Source organism: Branchiostoma belcheri, unplaced genomic scaffold (genome assembly GCF_001625305.1).
Source record: "Branchiostoma belcheri isolate BF01 breed outbred unplaced genomic scaffold, Haploidv18h27 scaffold79, whole genome shotgun sequence".
NCBI lineage: Eukaryota > Metazoa > Chordata > Leptocardii > Amphioxiformes > Branchiostomatidae > Branchiostoma > Branchiostoma belcheri.
The window spans coordinates 1,204,706-1,221,842 of NW_017804453.1; the positions used below are offsets into that span (position 1 = coordinate 1,204,706).

At 40.8% G+C, this 17,137-nt stretch overlaps 3 protein-coding genes across 3 annotated transcripts in view; 2 read left to right on the plus strand and 1 right to left on the minus strand.

The window, feature by feature from the left end:
* The window catches only part of LOC109485901, an 8,072-nt gene extending 1,186 nt beyond the window's left edge, over positions 1–6,886 (plus strand). Inside the window, exons 2-13 of the mRNA XM_019789586.1 lie at positions 680–840; positions 1,023–1,173; positions 1,284–1,420; positions 1,790–1,925; positions 3,521–3,616; positions 3,902–4,032; positions 4,183–4,253; positions 4,387–4,546; positions 5,354–5,440; positions 5,750–5,920; positions 6,246–6,341; positions 6,566–6,886. Coding sequence (XP_019645145.1) covers positions 685–840; positions 1,023–1,173; positions 1,284–1,420; positions 1,790–1,925; positions 3,521–3,616; positions 3,902–4,032; positions 4,183–4,253; positions 4,387–4,546; positions 5,354–5,440; positions 5,750–5,920; positions 6,246–6,341; positions 6,566–6,649 — 1,476 coding nt within the window. The 5' untranslated portion in view covers positions 680–684 and the 3' untranslated portion in view covers positions 6,650–6,886. The remainder of the gene's footprint in view (positions 1–679; positions 841–1,022; positions 1,174–1,283; positions 1,421–1,789; positions 1,926–3,520; positions 3,617–3,901; positions 4,033–4,182; positions 4,254–4,386; positions 4,547–5,353; positions 5,441–5,749; positions 5,921–6,245; positions 6,342–6,565) is intronic.
* A 2,745-nt stretch (positions 6,887–9,631) lies between these two features.
* LOC109485904 (D-arabinitol dehydrogenase 1-like) lies at positions 9,632–14,085 on the minus strand. Its single transcript, XM_019789588.1, is given in 9 exon segments — positions 9,632–10,424; positions 10,427–10,577; positions 10,690–10,804; positions 11,143–11,213; positions 11,454–11,688; positions 12,038–12,164; positions 12,596–12,701; positions 12,889–13,035; positions 14,070–14,085. Coding segments are annotated over 8 exon segments (1,059 nt in total). The 5' UTR covers positions 12,994–13,035; positions 14,070–14,085; the 3' UTR covers positions 9,632–10,275.
* Positions 14,086–14,704: 619 nt separating this feature from the next.
* On the plus strand, positions 14,705–16,881 carry LOC109485878 (galactosylceramide sulfotransferase-like). Its single transcript, XM_019789549.1, has 2 exons — positions 14,705–15,115; positions 15,561–16,881. Exons 1-2 carry the CDS (start codon positions 14,979–14,981, stop codon positions 16,648–16,650), a joined length of 1,227 nt encoding a protein of 408 aa, XP_019645108.1. The 5' UTR covers positions 14,705–14,978; the 3' UTR covers positions 16,651–16,881.
* Positions 16,882–17,137: the final 256 nt, after the last annotated feature.

Consider the following 17,137-nt stretch of genomic DNA (forward strand, 5'->3'; position numbering starts at 1 on the left):
GGGGGTTCTTCCCACTGCTTGAGGGGACCAGAGAGCGCTGTAGCCTAGCTATAGGCGCTCGGCGAGCACCCAAAGCGCAAGGTTCCTAGGGGGATCCGGAAAATTGTGAAAAATGAACCTTCTGAAATGGCATCTTCTGCGTTTTTGAGAGGATTTCAAAGAAAAAAATCAGAGATAACTTTTTATTCAAAGGTAGAGTGAGCAGTTTTTTCTACAATTCCGCTGGTGATACGAATCAGTCGATCTTTTAAAGAAAATCTTGGACCTTTAGATAAAAAGTGGACCAAAAAGTGGACCTTTGAGCCTTGTGACCGCCCCCCCCGTCTACGGGCATGCTACTCAAGTATCATAGTAACGGTTTCATCTTTCAGTGAGGTCAACTTCTCGACCGTGAAAACACAAACAATGATCGTGTGTGCAACTTAAAAGCTTCGTCACTGCAGCTGTTTCCTAAGGTGTTTGGTTGTCGACATTCTTACAACCGGTCAAACGTCTGTACTGTTCTTGTTGTCGGGACACCTACGCTTGTGAAAGCAGTAGTACTCGGTACCACTGCAGACGTTTATGGAATGTAATGCTAATATTATCCAGAACAAAGCAGTTTAGAACAAGTAAAGGCACGTGCAACACAATAGACATAGCTCCACTTCACAACCATCTCGGATCAATTTACTTTCAGATATAATGGGGAGCAGCTGTTGCAAAGTCGACGTGTCTTCGTACTTCACAACAATAGACACACCGGAGGACCAGGCCTTTGGAAAATATGACTTCCCATTCGAGAACCTGGTTATGGAGGGAGGTGGTGTCAAAGGAATTGCGTACATCGGGGCATTGAGGGTAACGTGTCACTCATTTCAAGTTTGGGAAACTGTCTGATGAAATTTGAAAGATATGAGAACTGCAAATATAGGTTATACAATTGTTGTTGAATGATAGCCTTTATCTGTGGACTAAATTAACGTATAACATGGCTGGTTTTTCACGTTGGTTATACATTTGTTATGAATCTATTCATTAAGGTCTTGGAATCTGCTGGAATCCTCAAGAACATCAAAAGAGTTGCCGGTTCGAGCTCAGGAGCCGTAATTGCAACGTTGGTGGCCCTGGGACTCAACTGTGAACAAATGGCAGAGATCATGATGATTGACATGAGGAAAATACTTTTCTCTGGTATGCATTTCAGACTGTGGTTTATACTTATTTCGTTTTCAACTCACAACTGTCATTATAATCAACTCTTACTAGTTTGTATTTAACGTCTAATGGAATGGCTTTTTCAGGGGGACTCTTTGAAAGATTGATCAAGCCTTGCATGTTTTTCCGACGACTTGGCTGGGACACGGGGAATGGCTTCTACAAGTACTGTGGCAATATTCTCAAAAGGTTCACCGGGAACCCAGACATCACGTTTAAAGAGGTATGACTCGAGGTCGACATTTCTTTTAGAAATGTCTTGAGCGATCAAAGGAATGAGCAAAATGAATTGATATTAATTGTCTCTTAGCAACACACACATATCAGTGCTAAACAAACATAAACTGCATATGTATTGTATATTAATAACAATCATTAAGTTTTCAAACCTACTGCTGCAGTCAAGTGTTGATATATGGTCACGTGTTCGGAGTATTGATTCAGCTATCGGGAGAAACAAGATAAACTTAAATCCATTCATGAATGGGTTTCGGTAATTTTTCATATGCAAAGGTATGATGGTATGCTATCTAAAATTAATTATTCCACCAAATATTGTCTACAACAAATTTAAGCACATATTATTTTTCAGCTGTATGACATGACAGGAAAAGAACTCTGCATCGTGGTAACAAACTTGGACCAACAGACGGAGGAATACTGCCATGTCAAAACCACGCCCTACCTTCCCATCCGTAATGCTCTCAGGATGTCCATGTCATTGCCAGGTACAAAGACTTTCCTCTTCTAAGTTTTTTACCTTCGCCAAGAAGGTTATGTTTTCAGTAGCGTTTGTCCGTCTGTCCGTTTGTCTGTTTGTTTGTTTGTGAACAGCATAACTCAAGAAGCTTAATATGGATTGTCATGAAACTTGGTATGTGGGTAGGTCTTGATGAGACCTAGAAATGATTAGATTTTGGGCCCCCTGGCGGCTTTTGTTGGTACTGCAGCAGAACTTCCGGTTTTGATATCTCACGATCTAGACATGCTGGGGTCACGAATTTTCGTTGGTAGATAGCTCTTGGGGTAGGGAAGAAGTGACATGAGTTTGGGCCCCCTAGCAGGTTGTTCTGGAACTGCAGGAGCATTTCTTGAAAAATCTCCGAAGGTGGATAACTCAAGAACCGGTTGACGGATTGTCATGATTTTTGGTATATAGGTAGCTGAAGTGATGCTTGACAAAATCAGATGACAATTATGCAAATCAGGAGCTTATTTGCATAATTAATGAGGAAATACTATAAATCTGCTTCATTCGATAATAGGACTATGAAACACTCGTGACATGTAATTGAGAACGAGAAAAACATCTGAGGTTATAGATTATGTAAATGAAGACCTAATTTGCATAATTAATGGGAAATTGTTATAATTTCATTGTTGTAATTGCTGGTAATTTCATACTTGCCGCATTTGGAAGTTAAGTGAAGGTGAATATCAATGAAGATAATTTATTCACATTATGACCTCATTTGCATAATTTATGAGGAAGTGCTAGAATAGCTTATTTTGTTAAGATAAGGCTGTCATTGGGTGGAGTATATGATCAACTTATGTAATCCATGCAAATGACGCTCTTATTTGTAAATCAATTATTAAAATTGTATAATTCGTCAACCGGAAGGTTTAACATCATTTGGCGAAGGTATGAGATCGTGGAACTCTTGTTTTCTAATGTACTTGTACTTCTACGTTTAACATGCGTCTGTTCTTGCGAACAATCGCCATTAATGTCATAATTACAACCGGTGCCCGTCCGGGTGTAGCTCCGCGGCCCGACCGGGCTCTGAAATCGGGAGGACACCGGCTGTCGTGGTCATAATTAGACACCGTTTACATAAAAAAATCCTTGGTGCTGCCCCGCAATGCAGCTGTATGGGCCCTGAGATGTTCTCTCCGTTAACTGTAGACAGTTATAGTTCTATGCAGCTGATCTGAGCGAAGGGTGTCAAAAATTGAATACTAATATTTTTCTGCTTCGTAACAATCGTAACAATAAGAGAAACATGAGGCATGAGAACTCGAACGACAATGTACTCTCCAAGCGCAGTTTCGGTCGAGGTACGAGTAGTGTTCTTCAGGCTTCCTTCTTTTTCCCTCCACAGTGGTAGTACACTCGAGGTTACACTGTGTCTCTTCGATAGGATTTGACGAGCTTTGAAGTTTGGAAGAATATTTGACACATCAGATCTTCTTTCCTACTCGTGAATCGGTAACTTGAGTAGATTGTTGCGTCTAGAAATTGGAATTTTTGACGTATCTGCTTGCTAAGACTTTTTATTTCTTCATTTTTATCGTCATCGTTTAACCTTGAATATACCAGTACTGTTCCAGCCTGTGGTGGAAGATTATTTTGGAGACAAGACACACTACGTTGATGGGGGCGCGGCCTGTAACTACCCTCTCCATTGTTTTGATGGTATGCATCAATCCTAGCCTACTTATCTAGAATCATAAGTACTAAAAAAAGTACTTTTCACTTTGGTTACATTTTTTTTGTTATTCGAATCATTTTGGTAAATTCGACCATTTTAACTTTCTGTATTCCCTTGTTATGTATGTATTAAAATCAATATTTTCTATATCGTGAATGCAGTCTAAATAAGAATAAAATGAAGTATTTGTTTATCACAAAACATCCATTTGTATCATAAAATGTTTAAAAATTAGATCTTTGTACACATCTGCGCTTTTTATTGTATAGGATGGTGGCTCTCCATGGAGGAGCAAAATTCCTTCTTCAATAAGCTCGTAGATCTCACCATCCTCCGCAGAGCCCTGCACAGATCGGAGCGCTTCGAGCCTATGAATCCGAAAACTGTCGGGATCTTGTTGGTAAGTACGGCTGCACTTGTCTGTATCAGTAAGAGATGGTACTGTACGGTATAAATTTTTCCGTAGTATCAATCTACTATTGAACTATCGATACTGTTGATTGGTTTTCCTATTGATATCCTCCAAACCATATGACGTCTCCTTTTCCAGTATTCCGATGAGGATATCGAGCTATTCTGGGATCGTCTGACGGAAGAGGAAAAGAAACATGAGATGAGCAGGTAAGACAACCATCTCTGGCAGGACCCATGAATCGTCCCTACTATTCATCACACATATGTTTGCATTGGATTCAAACGTAGTGCTTATTATAGCATATTAAAACTTCTGACAGCTTTGTTTGGTCATATGTAGGAAATACAAGGACAAGAGGAAGATGGAAACTATCGATGCAATGATAAACAGGAAGAAGATGCAGTCCTTTGTTGACATATTTCTGACAGATCTGAAGAATAAAGACAGTAACAGTGATTCACAAATCGACAGGCAAGAAATGCACAGTGTTTTCGATGAGGTATGATTGCTATGTAATTCTATCAATCAGTACGTAGTTTTAAATGTTATGTACAGTTTTGCTCTGTAATAGTAGTACCCACTGGCCGCATCTGTTCACATATTTCAAAGAGTCATGGGTCATTCCAATTATGCTCCCATTCGTGTGGATTGAGGTCATACAAAACATGACGGCCTCGGCGCTCTCTTCGCGGTCCGACCAATTTCAGTCGCAGAGAGAAGCAAAGAGAGCGCAGAGAGAGCGTAGTGAGAGCGCCGTCATAGATATGGGGGCCTTGCACCCTTGATTTCATAGCTTGAATATGATGCGAGAATTCTTGTGGAAAAAATAAAACAAACAAAACAAACAAAATTTCGTTCTCTATTTCCGTAATTTGTTGAGTGAGCTGTGAAATCGTTGGACATAAACTTTGCTGACATGTGGGTTTTTGGTCGCGCAGAGCGCGCCGTAGATTCCACTTTTTCATGGAGTTCGGCGCTCTCTCCGCGCTCTGACCAATTTTAGGTCGCAGGGAGAGCGCCGTGAGAGCCCGTCTAAGTGGAATGGAGGTATAGAAAAACATCCCTTGCTAACTTGAATATGTCCCCTCATTGTGATATCATATATCATATATAGCCTTATTGTGATTATATCCCAAAACATTGCAAACTAGTGCACTGTGCACGTGGTCTCTTTTTATCTATGTTGTAAGCAAAAGTGGAAAATTTATTGATTTATAGGATATGTCATTTAAGACATTAAAACAAGAAATGTACATGATATATAAAGTCGTCTTAACAATAACATTGATATTCTGTTTATCGAAAGGCGTGCGCGGATAAGCTGTGTGGTGATTATTGGAAATATTCCGTCGATCAACTCTTTGACCAAATGGACACTGACAGGGACGGACAGGTTTGTAATTGTACAGTCTTAAAAGACAACTGCACTTTTCTCTGTAGCTTGGTATTGAGGCCAGATCTGATTACGTTGCTTGGCTCAGATCTAAGAAGCAATATCTTTTTGTATTATAAAGAATTCAGAATGGGAGATTAACCACACTGCCATTAGAGATTAGCACCTTCTTCAATTCAGGTAAAAACCAACAAACCAAGCTTAAGGCTCAGGCGAAGAGAGGTCATTCAGTCCTGCTTTATTGGGGACTACCTAACGATCATTTTAAGGAATTTGCACTAAGCTTGTATGGAATTGTTTCCCTTCTAGATAACCTACCTTGAGGTCCACGAATTCTTTGGAAACAAGGGTTTCCATTGGTTGACGGGTCCTGTGGGAAATAGGCAAGAAGAAGGCACGAGCTCGAGGTTAAACCTGCTGGACTACGCCGCGAAGTATTTGGACCTCTTCCATGCCCACACCAAAAAGATCTACCATAAGGTGTGTACACAATCAGCTCTCCTGATGCTAAAATGATATTGTCCTTTCTCATGCTGGAAGCAGCTGGATCATCAACTGTGGGTAGATAAGGGCAGATAAAAATTCTAAGATTTCAGATATACAACAAAAAAACTATATGCAGTAGTTGAAGTGTAAGGTAATGTAATAGGAAGAAAATGTCATTGTGATAAGTTTTTAATGGAATAGAAATAACTTTGGTAACTGTTTTGCGATAAAGTTTGACTTTGAATGTTCATGGTTGCCCGTGTTGAACAAAATGCATACTTAGTTCAAGTTTGTTATTTGTTATTGTTATGTACTGTAGGCTGATGACATGAATAGAACTATTGGTGTGGACAGCGACTATGTGAAGACGACAGACTTCAAACTGAAGTACAGGGACAAAATCTTCCTGTTCAAGGTTTGCTGACTAATATTGTTTAATATTGTTCTATTATCCGATTAACACGTGCTCGTAAGCATTTTGATGTAGCATATGAATTATGATCATATAAAAATCACGATCTGCAGTAAGATATATTACATACTCTAACTGCTAAACGTCAACACTAAGGTCCAGCACACGCATTGGATAAAAAAGCATGACAGTTTGCATTTCAGCAACAAAATATTTTCTTCCAACAGAGAGGAGCCAGTGGTGCCCGCGGCTTTTTACGGACGTACATCACAAACGAAAACCTGCACCCTAGAAGGGGGCGACCCCGATGATTGTTTGAGGTCAGGACAAGATAGATTGCGATATTGTTAGCTACGTTTGTGTGTACATGTATGTAAAACATACATACATGCATGTATGTGGAAAGACGAAGATCATGATCAAGTTTGGGCCTTCTGGCGGGTTTTCTTGGTACCACACAGCAGAACGGTCTTGGTATGTGTTGTCCTGGTAGCTTATGTTGATATTTTCGTATTTAATAAGGACATTTTAACAAAGGTTCTGGAGAAAAATACGTGGTACTAAATCGACCCAGACAGCCACACCAAATTCTATAGACGGTTGTTCTGGTTCAGAGAAGATGGCAGGTCTTTGGAAAACCCATTTTGAGACTCTTTTGAATTCAGTAAATAACCAGACTCAATGCCGACTCTTTTGATATGCAAATTTCGGCACAGGAAGTAATGGATACTATTAAGAACCTACCCAATGGAAAAGCCTGCGGGTCTGATGGAATTTCAAATGAGCATTAAGATATGCAGGACCAAAACTGAGTGCCCAGTGCCCACCTGTCTATATTATTCTCGTCCGCTCTTGTGCATAACCTTTTATCTGGTAAGTGGTATCCTTTTATATACTATATTAGTACCGGTTGTTTAAACAAATGTGGCAACATTTTGCCGTTCTTAGTGGACCTGTTAAACGCCGAACAGCCCAAGACAGTCCTCGAGTAACACATGTATATTTATATTTATACTAATGTTTATGCGTGACTTGTTTTTCTTAGAGAATATGATTTATAGCGTTGGAGTTAGAATTAATGTTGTTATCTTGCGCTGATTTTAACAGTTGTACCTTGTGGTTGTTTGCCTAATATGCTATGTTACCTAAGTATCAATGAGTGGAGCTTTTTAACAATGTAATCTAAATCATACATCATTTCAGCCGATAATGGCTGCTACTGTATGTTTTGTACGATGTGTAGTTTGTATCGAAATAAACCATTCATTCATTCATTTCTAGCAGCGACAACTATAGCTGGCCGATAGCCATCGCTTCGGCTTTGTTTAAGTTCTTGGAGGCTATCATACTAAACCGCCTTAAGCCTCAAGTCATCAAATTGAGTATCAGACTCAGTAATGCGAACGTAGGTTGTTATATAGGTGGTCTCCCAGTGAACTACCTTTTTTATGCTGATGACATGTGCTTAATTTGTCCACGCCTGGAGGCTTTGCAAAAACTCTTGAATATTTGTGAAGAATTTGTTTTATGTAATGTAAACAAATCATGTTGCATGTATTTTCCAAGTGCTCGCCTGCCACTTGAGCAGCCTCTTCCTTGTGTTAAATTGTACGGAGAATGTTTGAATTTTGTCACCTCATATGTTTATCTGGGTATTCATATTAATAACAGATTAAACGACGACCGCTTTATTCTTGTCCAGATAAGAGGCCTGTATAGTCGCGCTAACACCATAATATGCAAATTCGCATATTGTTCTCTTTATGTTAAAAAGACGTTGTTTAAATCTCACTGCTCCTAACTCTTTGCCGCACAGTTATGGGTCAGAGTTGTATGTATAGTACTAGAGTTGTATCAAAGTGTCGAATGGCTTACAACAATTGTTTTCGCATCATAATGTCATTACCCAGATTTTGCAGTGCCAGTGAAATGTTTGTTTACAATAGGACTGACACATTTGACGCTACATGGCACAAACAATGTTATTCTTTCATATTCCGTCTGTACAAGTCCTCAAACAACATTATCCAATCTATTCTCAGATCCGATGTAATATTCCACAACAGATTCTTCCGCAATATCTGGGCCCGTCTGTACATGTATACAGACATATCATTACCTTCGCCAAGAAGGTTATGTTTTCAGTAGCGTTTGTGTGCGTGTGTGTTTGTTTGCAGTTTAGCAACATAACTCAAGAAGCAGTGGAGGGATTGGGATGAAAGATGGTAGTGGATAGGTCTTCATGAGACCTAGAAATGATTAGATTTTGGGCCCCTGGCGGCTTTCCTAATAGGCCTTCCTAATAGTATTCCATAATAGGCATATGGAACACTTGTGACATAAATAATCAGCAATAAGAGGTACATCAAAATATGTAGATTATGTAAATGAAGACCTAATTTGCATGATTAATTGAAAATTGCTGTTATTTCACAGTGATAGCTGCCAGGCAGTTCATACTTGCCACATTTGGAAGTTAGTGAAGGTGACATCAATGCACATAATTTATTCAAATCAAAACCTCATTTGCACAATTTATGAGAAAGTGGTACAATAGCCTTCTCTGTTACAATAAGGCTGTGATTGGGTCGATAATAATTGTTATGATCAACTGATATAATCCATGATGGAAATAAAATGAGGATCTTATTTTCGTAATTAATGTGAAAAATGTATGATTTTGTCAGTTAATGGTTAACATCAGTTGGCGAAAGTATGAGGTCGTGGAACTCTGGTTACTGTTGTTATTGTGTGTATTTTATTTGTATATTTTTACATGGGCGATTCATGCCTGAAATGAAGAAAGAAAAGACACGTTTGCCGCATTGTAAGTTACTAAAGGGAAATATCATTGGTACAACAACATTCTTTGTCAAGGTAAGGACTTGATTAAGGTCCTTGGTTAAGGTATGACTTTCAAACGTTGGCCAACATGCGAAATTTAGTTAGAGAAAATAATCTATTGATGTAATCATTTTCATAACCAATAAGATACCTTACAATGATAATGATACATCTCCTTTAAAGTTTAATAATGATTTGGCAAGGTATGAGATTATTGTTGCTTTGTTGACTTGTGTGTGTTATTGATCTTATAGTGTCGCCCTTTAATTTGTGGAGTTACTTGAAAAGTATATCTTAATTGTTCTTTAGTGTGTTCTGGTCCAAGTTAGCAAATTGAATCTGCTGTAGATATGTTGTAGTAAGAGGGTATATATAATATGTAATGATCTGTTTGTGTACAGTACAGTAGAAAACCCTCCTATCTTCAACAACATGAAATAAAACACAATCATGTAGACAGCGAAGTGTGCAGTGGTGAGTTATTTATTTCCTGTTACTTTAATACAGCAGACAGATTACCCATACGCGTACAGATTACCCATAATGTTATTAATTTAAACCGTTTGATTACGCTATTACAGGAAAGGGCATATTACTGTGCCATTGTTGCCCTGAAGAAGGTCGTTTGTGAAAACTCCTTTTTATTGAATAAGGAATATTTCTATAATTCTCTTGCAAACCTGATGGAAATGATTAATGGATACTGAAAGGAATATGGCTTTATTTGCCGAATTCAACATATGTCCCTTGGTGTGAGAGTTTGTTAATGGGATAATAATGTACTCATATTAGGAATAGATGGAGTAATGATAAATAATTCGAGTCAGTAATTGTTCACATAGGTATAAAAAGCACATTTTATCTTATTGCCACTCTGAAATGGTTTATTTTCTGCCATACAGTACTAGGAAATCTAGTTGAATTAGTTTTAGTCTTCTAACAACATGAGGTAATGACGAAAGTTTAATAAATCTAATGATGATCATTCATAGGCGCACAGAGTGTTCAGTCTACGAACTAAACTCCTATTTCATTCTTTGTGAGATCATGCATGATACATGCATATTCTGAAACGTTTTAGGAGTTAGATGTCTCAGTTGTCGAACTGAAACATGGCCTTGGAGATGACTCCCTTCCTGAGCTGCGCGATGGCCTCCTGGTACTCCTGCAGGCGGAACATCTTAATGCCCAGTCGGGAGAAGTCGCTCAGGTAGCTTCCCGACATGCCCCGCGCCAGACCCCCACGACCTTGGGCATGGTGAAGGGGTTGATGAGACAACCGATGATCTTCAACTCCTTCTGGTAGATCTGGAACGGGTTGATGGTGATCTTGGAGTTGGTCGGACAGCAGCCGAACTGGAGGAAGGTGGCTCCGGAACGGAGCCAGCAGAAAGCCTGGAAAAGTGTAAGACGAAATAAGATTCCGCTTTTCTGTAATATGTTCGTTCTGTGAAGAGAAGTTGTCTTCGATCTGTAAAACGTGGGAAAATTAGGACTGAGGTCTTACCTGCTCGATCGCCGGCGGGAAACCACTGCAGTCCACGATGACGTCATACCCCACTTCCTCCACATCAGCCCCGTCAAAACGTGACTTCAGTTCGTCTGGGTGAACCGCCTGGTACCTTTGGGATCAACAGAATTTTGAGGCCTTTAAAATTTCATTCATTTAATCTAATCTAATCTAATCTAATCTAATCTAATCTAATCTAATCTAATCTAATCTAATCTAATCTAATCTAATCTAATCTAATCTAATCTAATCTAATCTAATCTAATCTAATCTAATCATAAACACAGGATGCGTTTTAACAGACAAATAGTTGGCGTTGGGTTTGTTTAACCATTTAATATGTCATCCATTCTAATATCTGTCTCCAAACAGGTACTAGGTGACTTCTGTCAGAAATCCTTCCCTAAAGGGATAATCTAATTAAGCGAATCGACCAATGAAAAGCCTTACCCCAATCCAAGTTCACCAATCAGCTTGCGCCTGGCATCAGCAGGCTCACTGACTGTCACATCTCGGTAACCCTGGCAAAGAGAGATAGACAGATACATGTATTTTATTTGCCAGCTCGAAGTCTTTAGAGAAGAACGTAAAAATTAGAATAGACCTATCCTATAGCTCGGGCCATCCCCGTCAAAACGTACAAATACAAAGATACAAATTCAGATACATTTGATTGTATTTATCGATATGCCGCCACTCTCTCATTGGTCGAAGTGCTAACCGCCCCGCTATGATTGGTTGAACTGCTATTCGGTGCACACCTTGTAGTGGAAGATGGTTGACCACAGCACGCCGATGATCCCGGCCCCCAGGACCAGGATACGGGAGTCTGCGGGCGGGGTGCCCAGGTTGTCCCACCCGCGCATCAAGCACGACAGCGGCTCGCACAGGGCGCCGTGCTGCAGTGTCAGCTCCTCCGGTAGGAGGTACACCTGCTCGGTCGGCACCACGCAGTACTGGGCGAACCCGCCGTTCTTACGGAGACCAACGGTGTACCTACACAATGTAGGTGAACAGAACCGAAATAAGTACTAGAAACATTAATAATTGTCATACCCCAGGTTGTATATATCAAAACATAACAAATATCTAAACCATTAGCATTAGAAGTTTAGAATCCATCCGTAGTTTTGAGCACCACAACAGCGTACTTATATATACCGTCTACCTACTGACAAACACTGTGTTTCAGGTAAGATTGTGATCATCTTTGCCAAGGGACGGGGGAAAAGCGTAAAGAAACGTTCCAATAACGTACTGAATGGAAAGAACTGATTGGAAAGAACATTCAAGACGGCCAGCTATACTGAGGGAGGCAAGGCTTAAGAAAAGAAGAGAGACCCACGTAGACAGCCCAGTTTGGCAGTAGTTGGGCTTCCCTGAGGCACAGTACCGGCACCCCGCACAGCCCTTGTTCGGGTCCACACACACCCTGTTTCCGACCTGGAAGTCCTTCACCCCCTCGCCGATTTCTGTGGGAACGGTACATGTGTTAGATAAAGTTAACGGCGGGGTCACGTTCGTCGTGCTTTTTTGATGCCGTAGACTTTTCAAGCAAACTACAGAACAGAACAAACCGCCGACGTGTCGATATGATCTAAGACAGCCTCTTCCGCAGGAAGCTAATCATGCAGGACAAATGCATGGCTATCCCAAGAATGCATGCAACTTGCAATCGTAGGGCAAATTCTACCTGATAACATAACACTACACAAAGCTGCGTACATATGACATGCATGGCCAATGATATAATTCAACTACTAACATTACACATTTCGTTGAAAGAACGTGAAAACGAGGACTGAGCTTTGCGGCTATGTATGTTTACAAAACACAATTCTGTTGGCTTCTTTATCACTCCTTACATCTCAGTAAGATATATACTGTATGTTTAGTCCCAAACCTGTGATGACACCAGAGAACTCATGTCCCAAGACGACCTGCTCAGCAGACGCAAACTCCTTCTGGATGATATGGAGATCTGTACCGCACACCCCGGCATAGGCCACCTGGGGGTGGGGTGAGGGCGAGGCTAGGTGAGACTTTGGTTTGCATTGTGTTGTTGCCTTTGCATGCTTGATACGGAGGGCTTGTTTTCAATGTGTGTCTTTTTATTCTTGTTTGTGTTGCCGTAGTTATTCCCACTTCAAAGAAGCTACGTCCATGGAAAAGGAAAAAACTGTCACAAAGTCCTACCTTAATGACCACCTCGCCAGGTCCGGCTTTCGGCACGTCCAGTTCGATCAATGACAGCTGTCCTGCTGTGGCGTTCCACTGGAGACCCTGCATCGTCGCCGCCATTTTCCTATCTTCTTTACGTGTGAGAACGTATTCGCATCAAATCTAAGACTTTGTAAATAAACATTGCAACGATAAACCAATATAAATTTCAATTATTTTTTTTACTACAAGACACGCCCCCGTCCAATGCAATAATACGATTTCCTGAAGATTTTGCAAATCATTTCCTGATTTATATAATAATGTCGATTTTGCTGTCAACGTTCCAAAAATGTCGACGATCAATCAACCCATACAAGAGACGTAAACGGCGCATTCCTGTGGACATTCTATTGCTCGCATTCTATACCATTAGGCTCCCCCCTGAGGCGTCACCAAAACCCATTCTGCCACCCTTGTCGGCTCACCTTTTAGCAGCAGTGCCCCAACCCTGACCCCATTCTCTTCATATTTACTCGGTGTGGGTAAAAAGGCCGACTAACCGCTGCAGTGTACATACAGCGCGGGTAAGACTTACGCGACACAATTGTTAAGTCTACACTATGTAACCGTTTATATTTTCCATCAAAACACCTGTCGGCTTTCACAGCGTCAGTGTACAGGGTACCTGCACTGAGTTGTTTTTATGGTGCGAAAAAGCATTTCAAAAGACAATGCGAAATATGCGATGCTTCATAATCTTTTAAATATTCTACATGTTTCCTTGTTTGAAGTAAACATCGATCACTGATAATGAGCAGATCTACATATGATAGGTCCTACACATCATGCAGAATTGGGTGATTTTGCAATGCATTTCAGGGAGTGGATAAACTCAAGTATCCAGCGCTCAAGTTCGAGTTTCACCTTAGCCAAGTATAACCGGCATAAAACACGAGAAATCTATAGTTACTAAAGTCAACTGATTTGTATGTACATATAACTTGTTTTCTAAAAGAAAGAAGCAAATGTCAGTTTCCCCAGGCGCTTTGGTACCACTTTATGGAACCAATCAAATAGATGGACACATCCAGGCATTAATGCATAATAACGGCACATGTGCACGTGGAACTGCATTAATCACGTATAGTGGCTAGCTATAGGCCCCCGTCATGATGAAGAAAGCCCCAGATATTAACTTCCCCTCGACAACTTACCTCGTAGAAGTCTTGGATCAGAAGAACCGTGGATTGGTTGACACCGTGGGTTATATATTGGGGTGCCGTGTGCAAAACAAAGATTTCTTTGACAGGTTGTTTTCGTATGTGGGTCACAGAGCGTTTACGTGTTTTCTGTCGCGATTCATTCATAATTGAAAAAGTGATGTGATTTTATAATTGGAATACGATGCACGAATCTAAAGTATTATTTGAAAGATATCAAAACACATAAAATGTTACAGTAACAGACGCATTCTTTATCCGTAAAATCCGTTGGAAAATATGTCAAAAGTTGGTATTGCCCTTTAAATACCTAATCTGTATGGACATGTCCGAGGCTAATTTTCTAAGCCTAAAATCTAATATATTGATTTCCACCCCTTACACACTCTTCACTCTGCAGCCCAGAGGAAATCAAAAGCCACTTCATAGCACTTGTTTGACATGATGGCAAGCAACCATTTTAACAACCATTTTGATTAAACTCAAGATCACATGCCAAACATTAGCCTGGAATCCAGTTCTGTTACCCACTTTCAAGGCCAAGTTGGCCCCAATGTGGACTTTGGAATCGGAAATCTAACGATACTGGGTTCTAGGCAACCTAGAATTCAGCTCTATTAATACATGGCACAGCAAAGAGCCTAAAATCATTGCACCATGAGGATATTATAGTAACAGAGAGATCTAGTTCCGGGAACAGATTGTTACAGGGGAGCAATCGATATCAGCTGACACGTCGGCACTGCAGCTGTCTGCATTGGACGCCGTTTTGTCAAGCCAAATTGAAGTGTTACTAAACCGTCTACTCACATTTAACGTACACCATAAGATGTCAGTGAAATCCTACAGGTTCTAGTTTTTATTGAGTAGCTGTTAGAAACTGTCAATCATTTGACTTAAAATATGGCAAAGTGGAGGCGCCGCTCAGGACTGTGTCCCGGTGCAGCCGTGCTGTTGTTTGTAGCGGTGTACGCCTTCCTGCTGTATAAACTATTTCCCGATGATTCTACAGTCGACGACATTCCTCGTATTCTAGAGAGGTAAGACATCCCTTGGTACACCAGTTTTAGTAGCTACAGAGATAGAAGATGGCTTGTGTCAATTCACATATGAGAGAATGTTGATCATCAGATTATGTATCACGAAAGAGCAATGGTGTTGTTTTGATCCGACAAATGAATATTACACACGATTGTGCAATTGTTTATTTTTTACCTTCGTGACGGAAGTATTGTTTTGGGTGCCGCTATGCTAGGTTGTATGTTTGGGTTGCAAAGTGACTGGGCAGAGCTTGGGTTTCACTTCATTGACAGGGTTTGTCCCGGTAGCTCAAGGTCGCCAGGAACATATGAGACATAGACCATGTTGTTATAACGGAGTATGTTTCGTCATACAATTCTACGAGTAAATTCATTAATGCAAAAATACATATTCTTTCCGGAAATTTAAAATCTCTGATGATTTTCTCCCTTGCACAATATATAGGGATGAGCAGGAAGAAGATAAGATGTGCGCCAAACCGTGTCCTTGTCCCTCTCGCGAGCCAAGACGCTGTGAGGAGAAGACTAACTTTGTCTTCGTCAAAATGCACAAGTGTGCCACGGAGATGCTGACGTCAGTCTTCCATCGTTACGGTGACGAGCGAGATCTCGAGTTTGTCATTCCCAGAGGTCCGCTAGGGGACTGGTATCTTGGCTGGCCTTATCCAATCACAAAGCAGATCTATCGACCTTCTAAATCCGGTACGTTCAACATCATGTGTGAGCACGTCGTATTCAATAAGGCGGCTATGTCAAAGGTCATGCCGGAAGATACCGTTTACCTCACCATCCTGAGGGAACCTTTCAGTCATTTCAAATCGAGCTTCAACTTCCATGGCGTCGCAAGGATTGTTGGGATACATGGCGATGACCCTATGGACGAGTTTTTCCGCGCGCCTAATCTGTACGATGACATCTACAGCTCGACTCTGAAAGCTGGGATTCCGAACGGTGTCTCGGTTACCCGCAACTTCCTGGCACATGACCTCGGTTATCCCAGGCAGCACTGGGAAAACATGACCTATGCCGAGGAGTTCGTGAAATACATAGACCAGGAGTTCTACCTTGTCATGATACTTGAGTACCTTATGGAGTCCCTGCTGTTACTGAAGCGTCTGATGTGTTGGGAGATCCAAGATTTACTGCACTATCCTATCAACGTCATGACATACGGCTACAAACATGACCGGCCTGGACATCTCATCAAGAAACACAAACACTGGAGCAAAGTTGACTACCTATTGTACGACTTTTTCAACATATCACTGTGGGAAAAGATCAAAAGACAGGATAAGAGCTTTTTCGAGGAGCTGGAGTATTTCAAAACGGTCCAGAACGCAACCATATCGTACTGTTACTCCTCAGACACGACTCCACTGGTCTTAGACGGGTCAAAGTTCAGTAACGTCATCACCATCACACGACATTACTGTATGAGAATGATGAGGAACACGCCACAGTACTTGGGAGACATCTTCAAAAGGAGATATGACGGGACTGAGTACACCATACATAAGTTATGGCCTTGGGTATGAAGTGATGATGCAAGACAAGACTGAAGCTCGGCGTTTAGCTTGATGATGACATTTTAGATCATTAACGTGGACATAACGAGCAAAAATGTTGATGAAGAGTTATCATGTATCCATAAGCCTTTGCCTACTTGAATGAATGGACAGAAAGAAAACGCCACGTGCACGATTGTAAGAATGGCATGTATGCAATACCCTCCTCAATCGCTAAGGGTCGTGTGTTGCTGAACAGTTCATAACTCAGTAGATTATATATAATATTATGTACCAGTAGATACAAGTGACAAATGTAACAAAGTATGGCCTCGACAATTAATAAAACAATGTTATCTGCTAATCTAACTTTTCCTAGTGATTTGACCGCGTCACGCGTTAATCACGTGACTGCTGCGTGACGACAGGATTACCAACCTTCCCAAGGTTGCTATCCCGTCAGACCGGTTCAGTCCGCAGTCTTTCACTATTTCATCTCACAAAAGGTAGAAGTAAA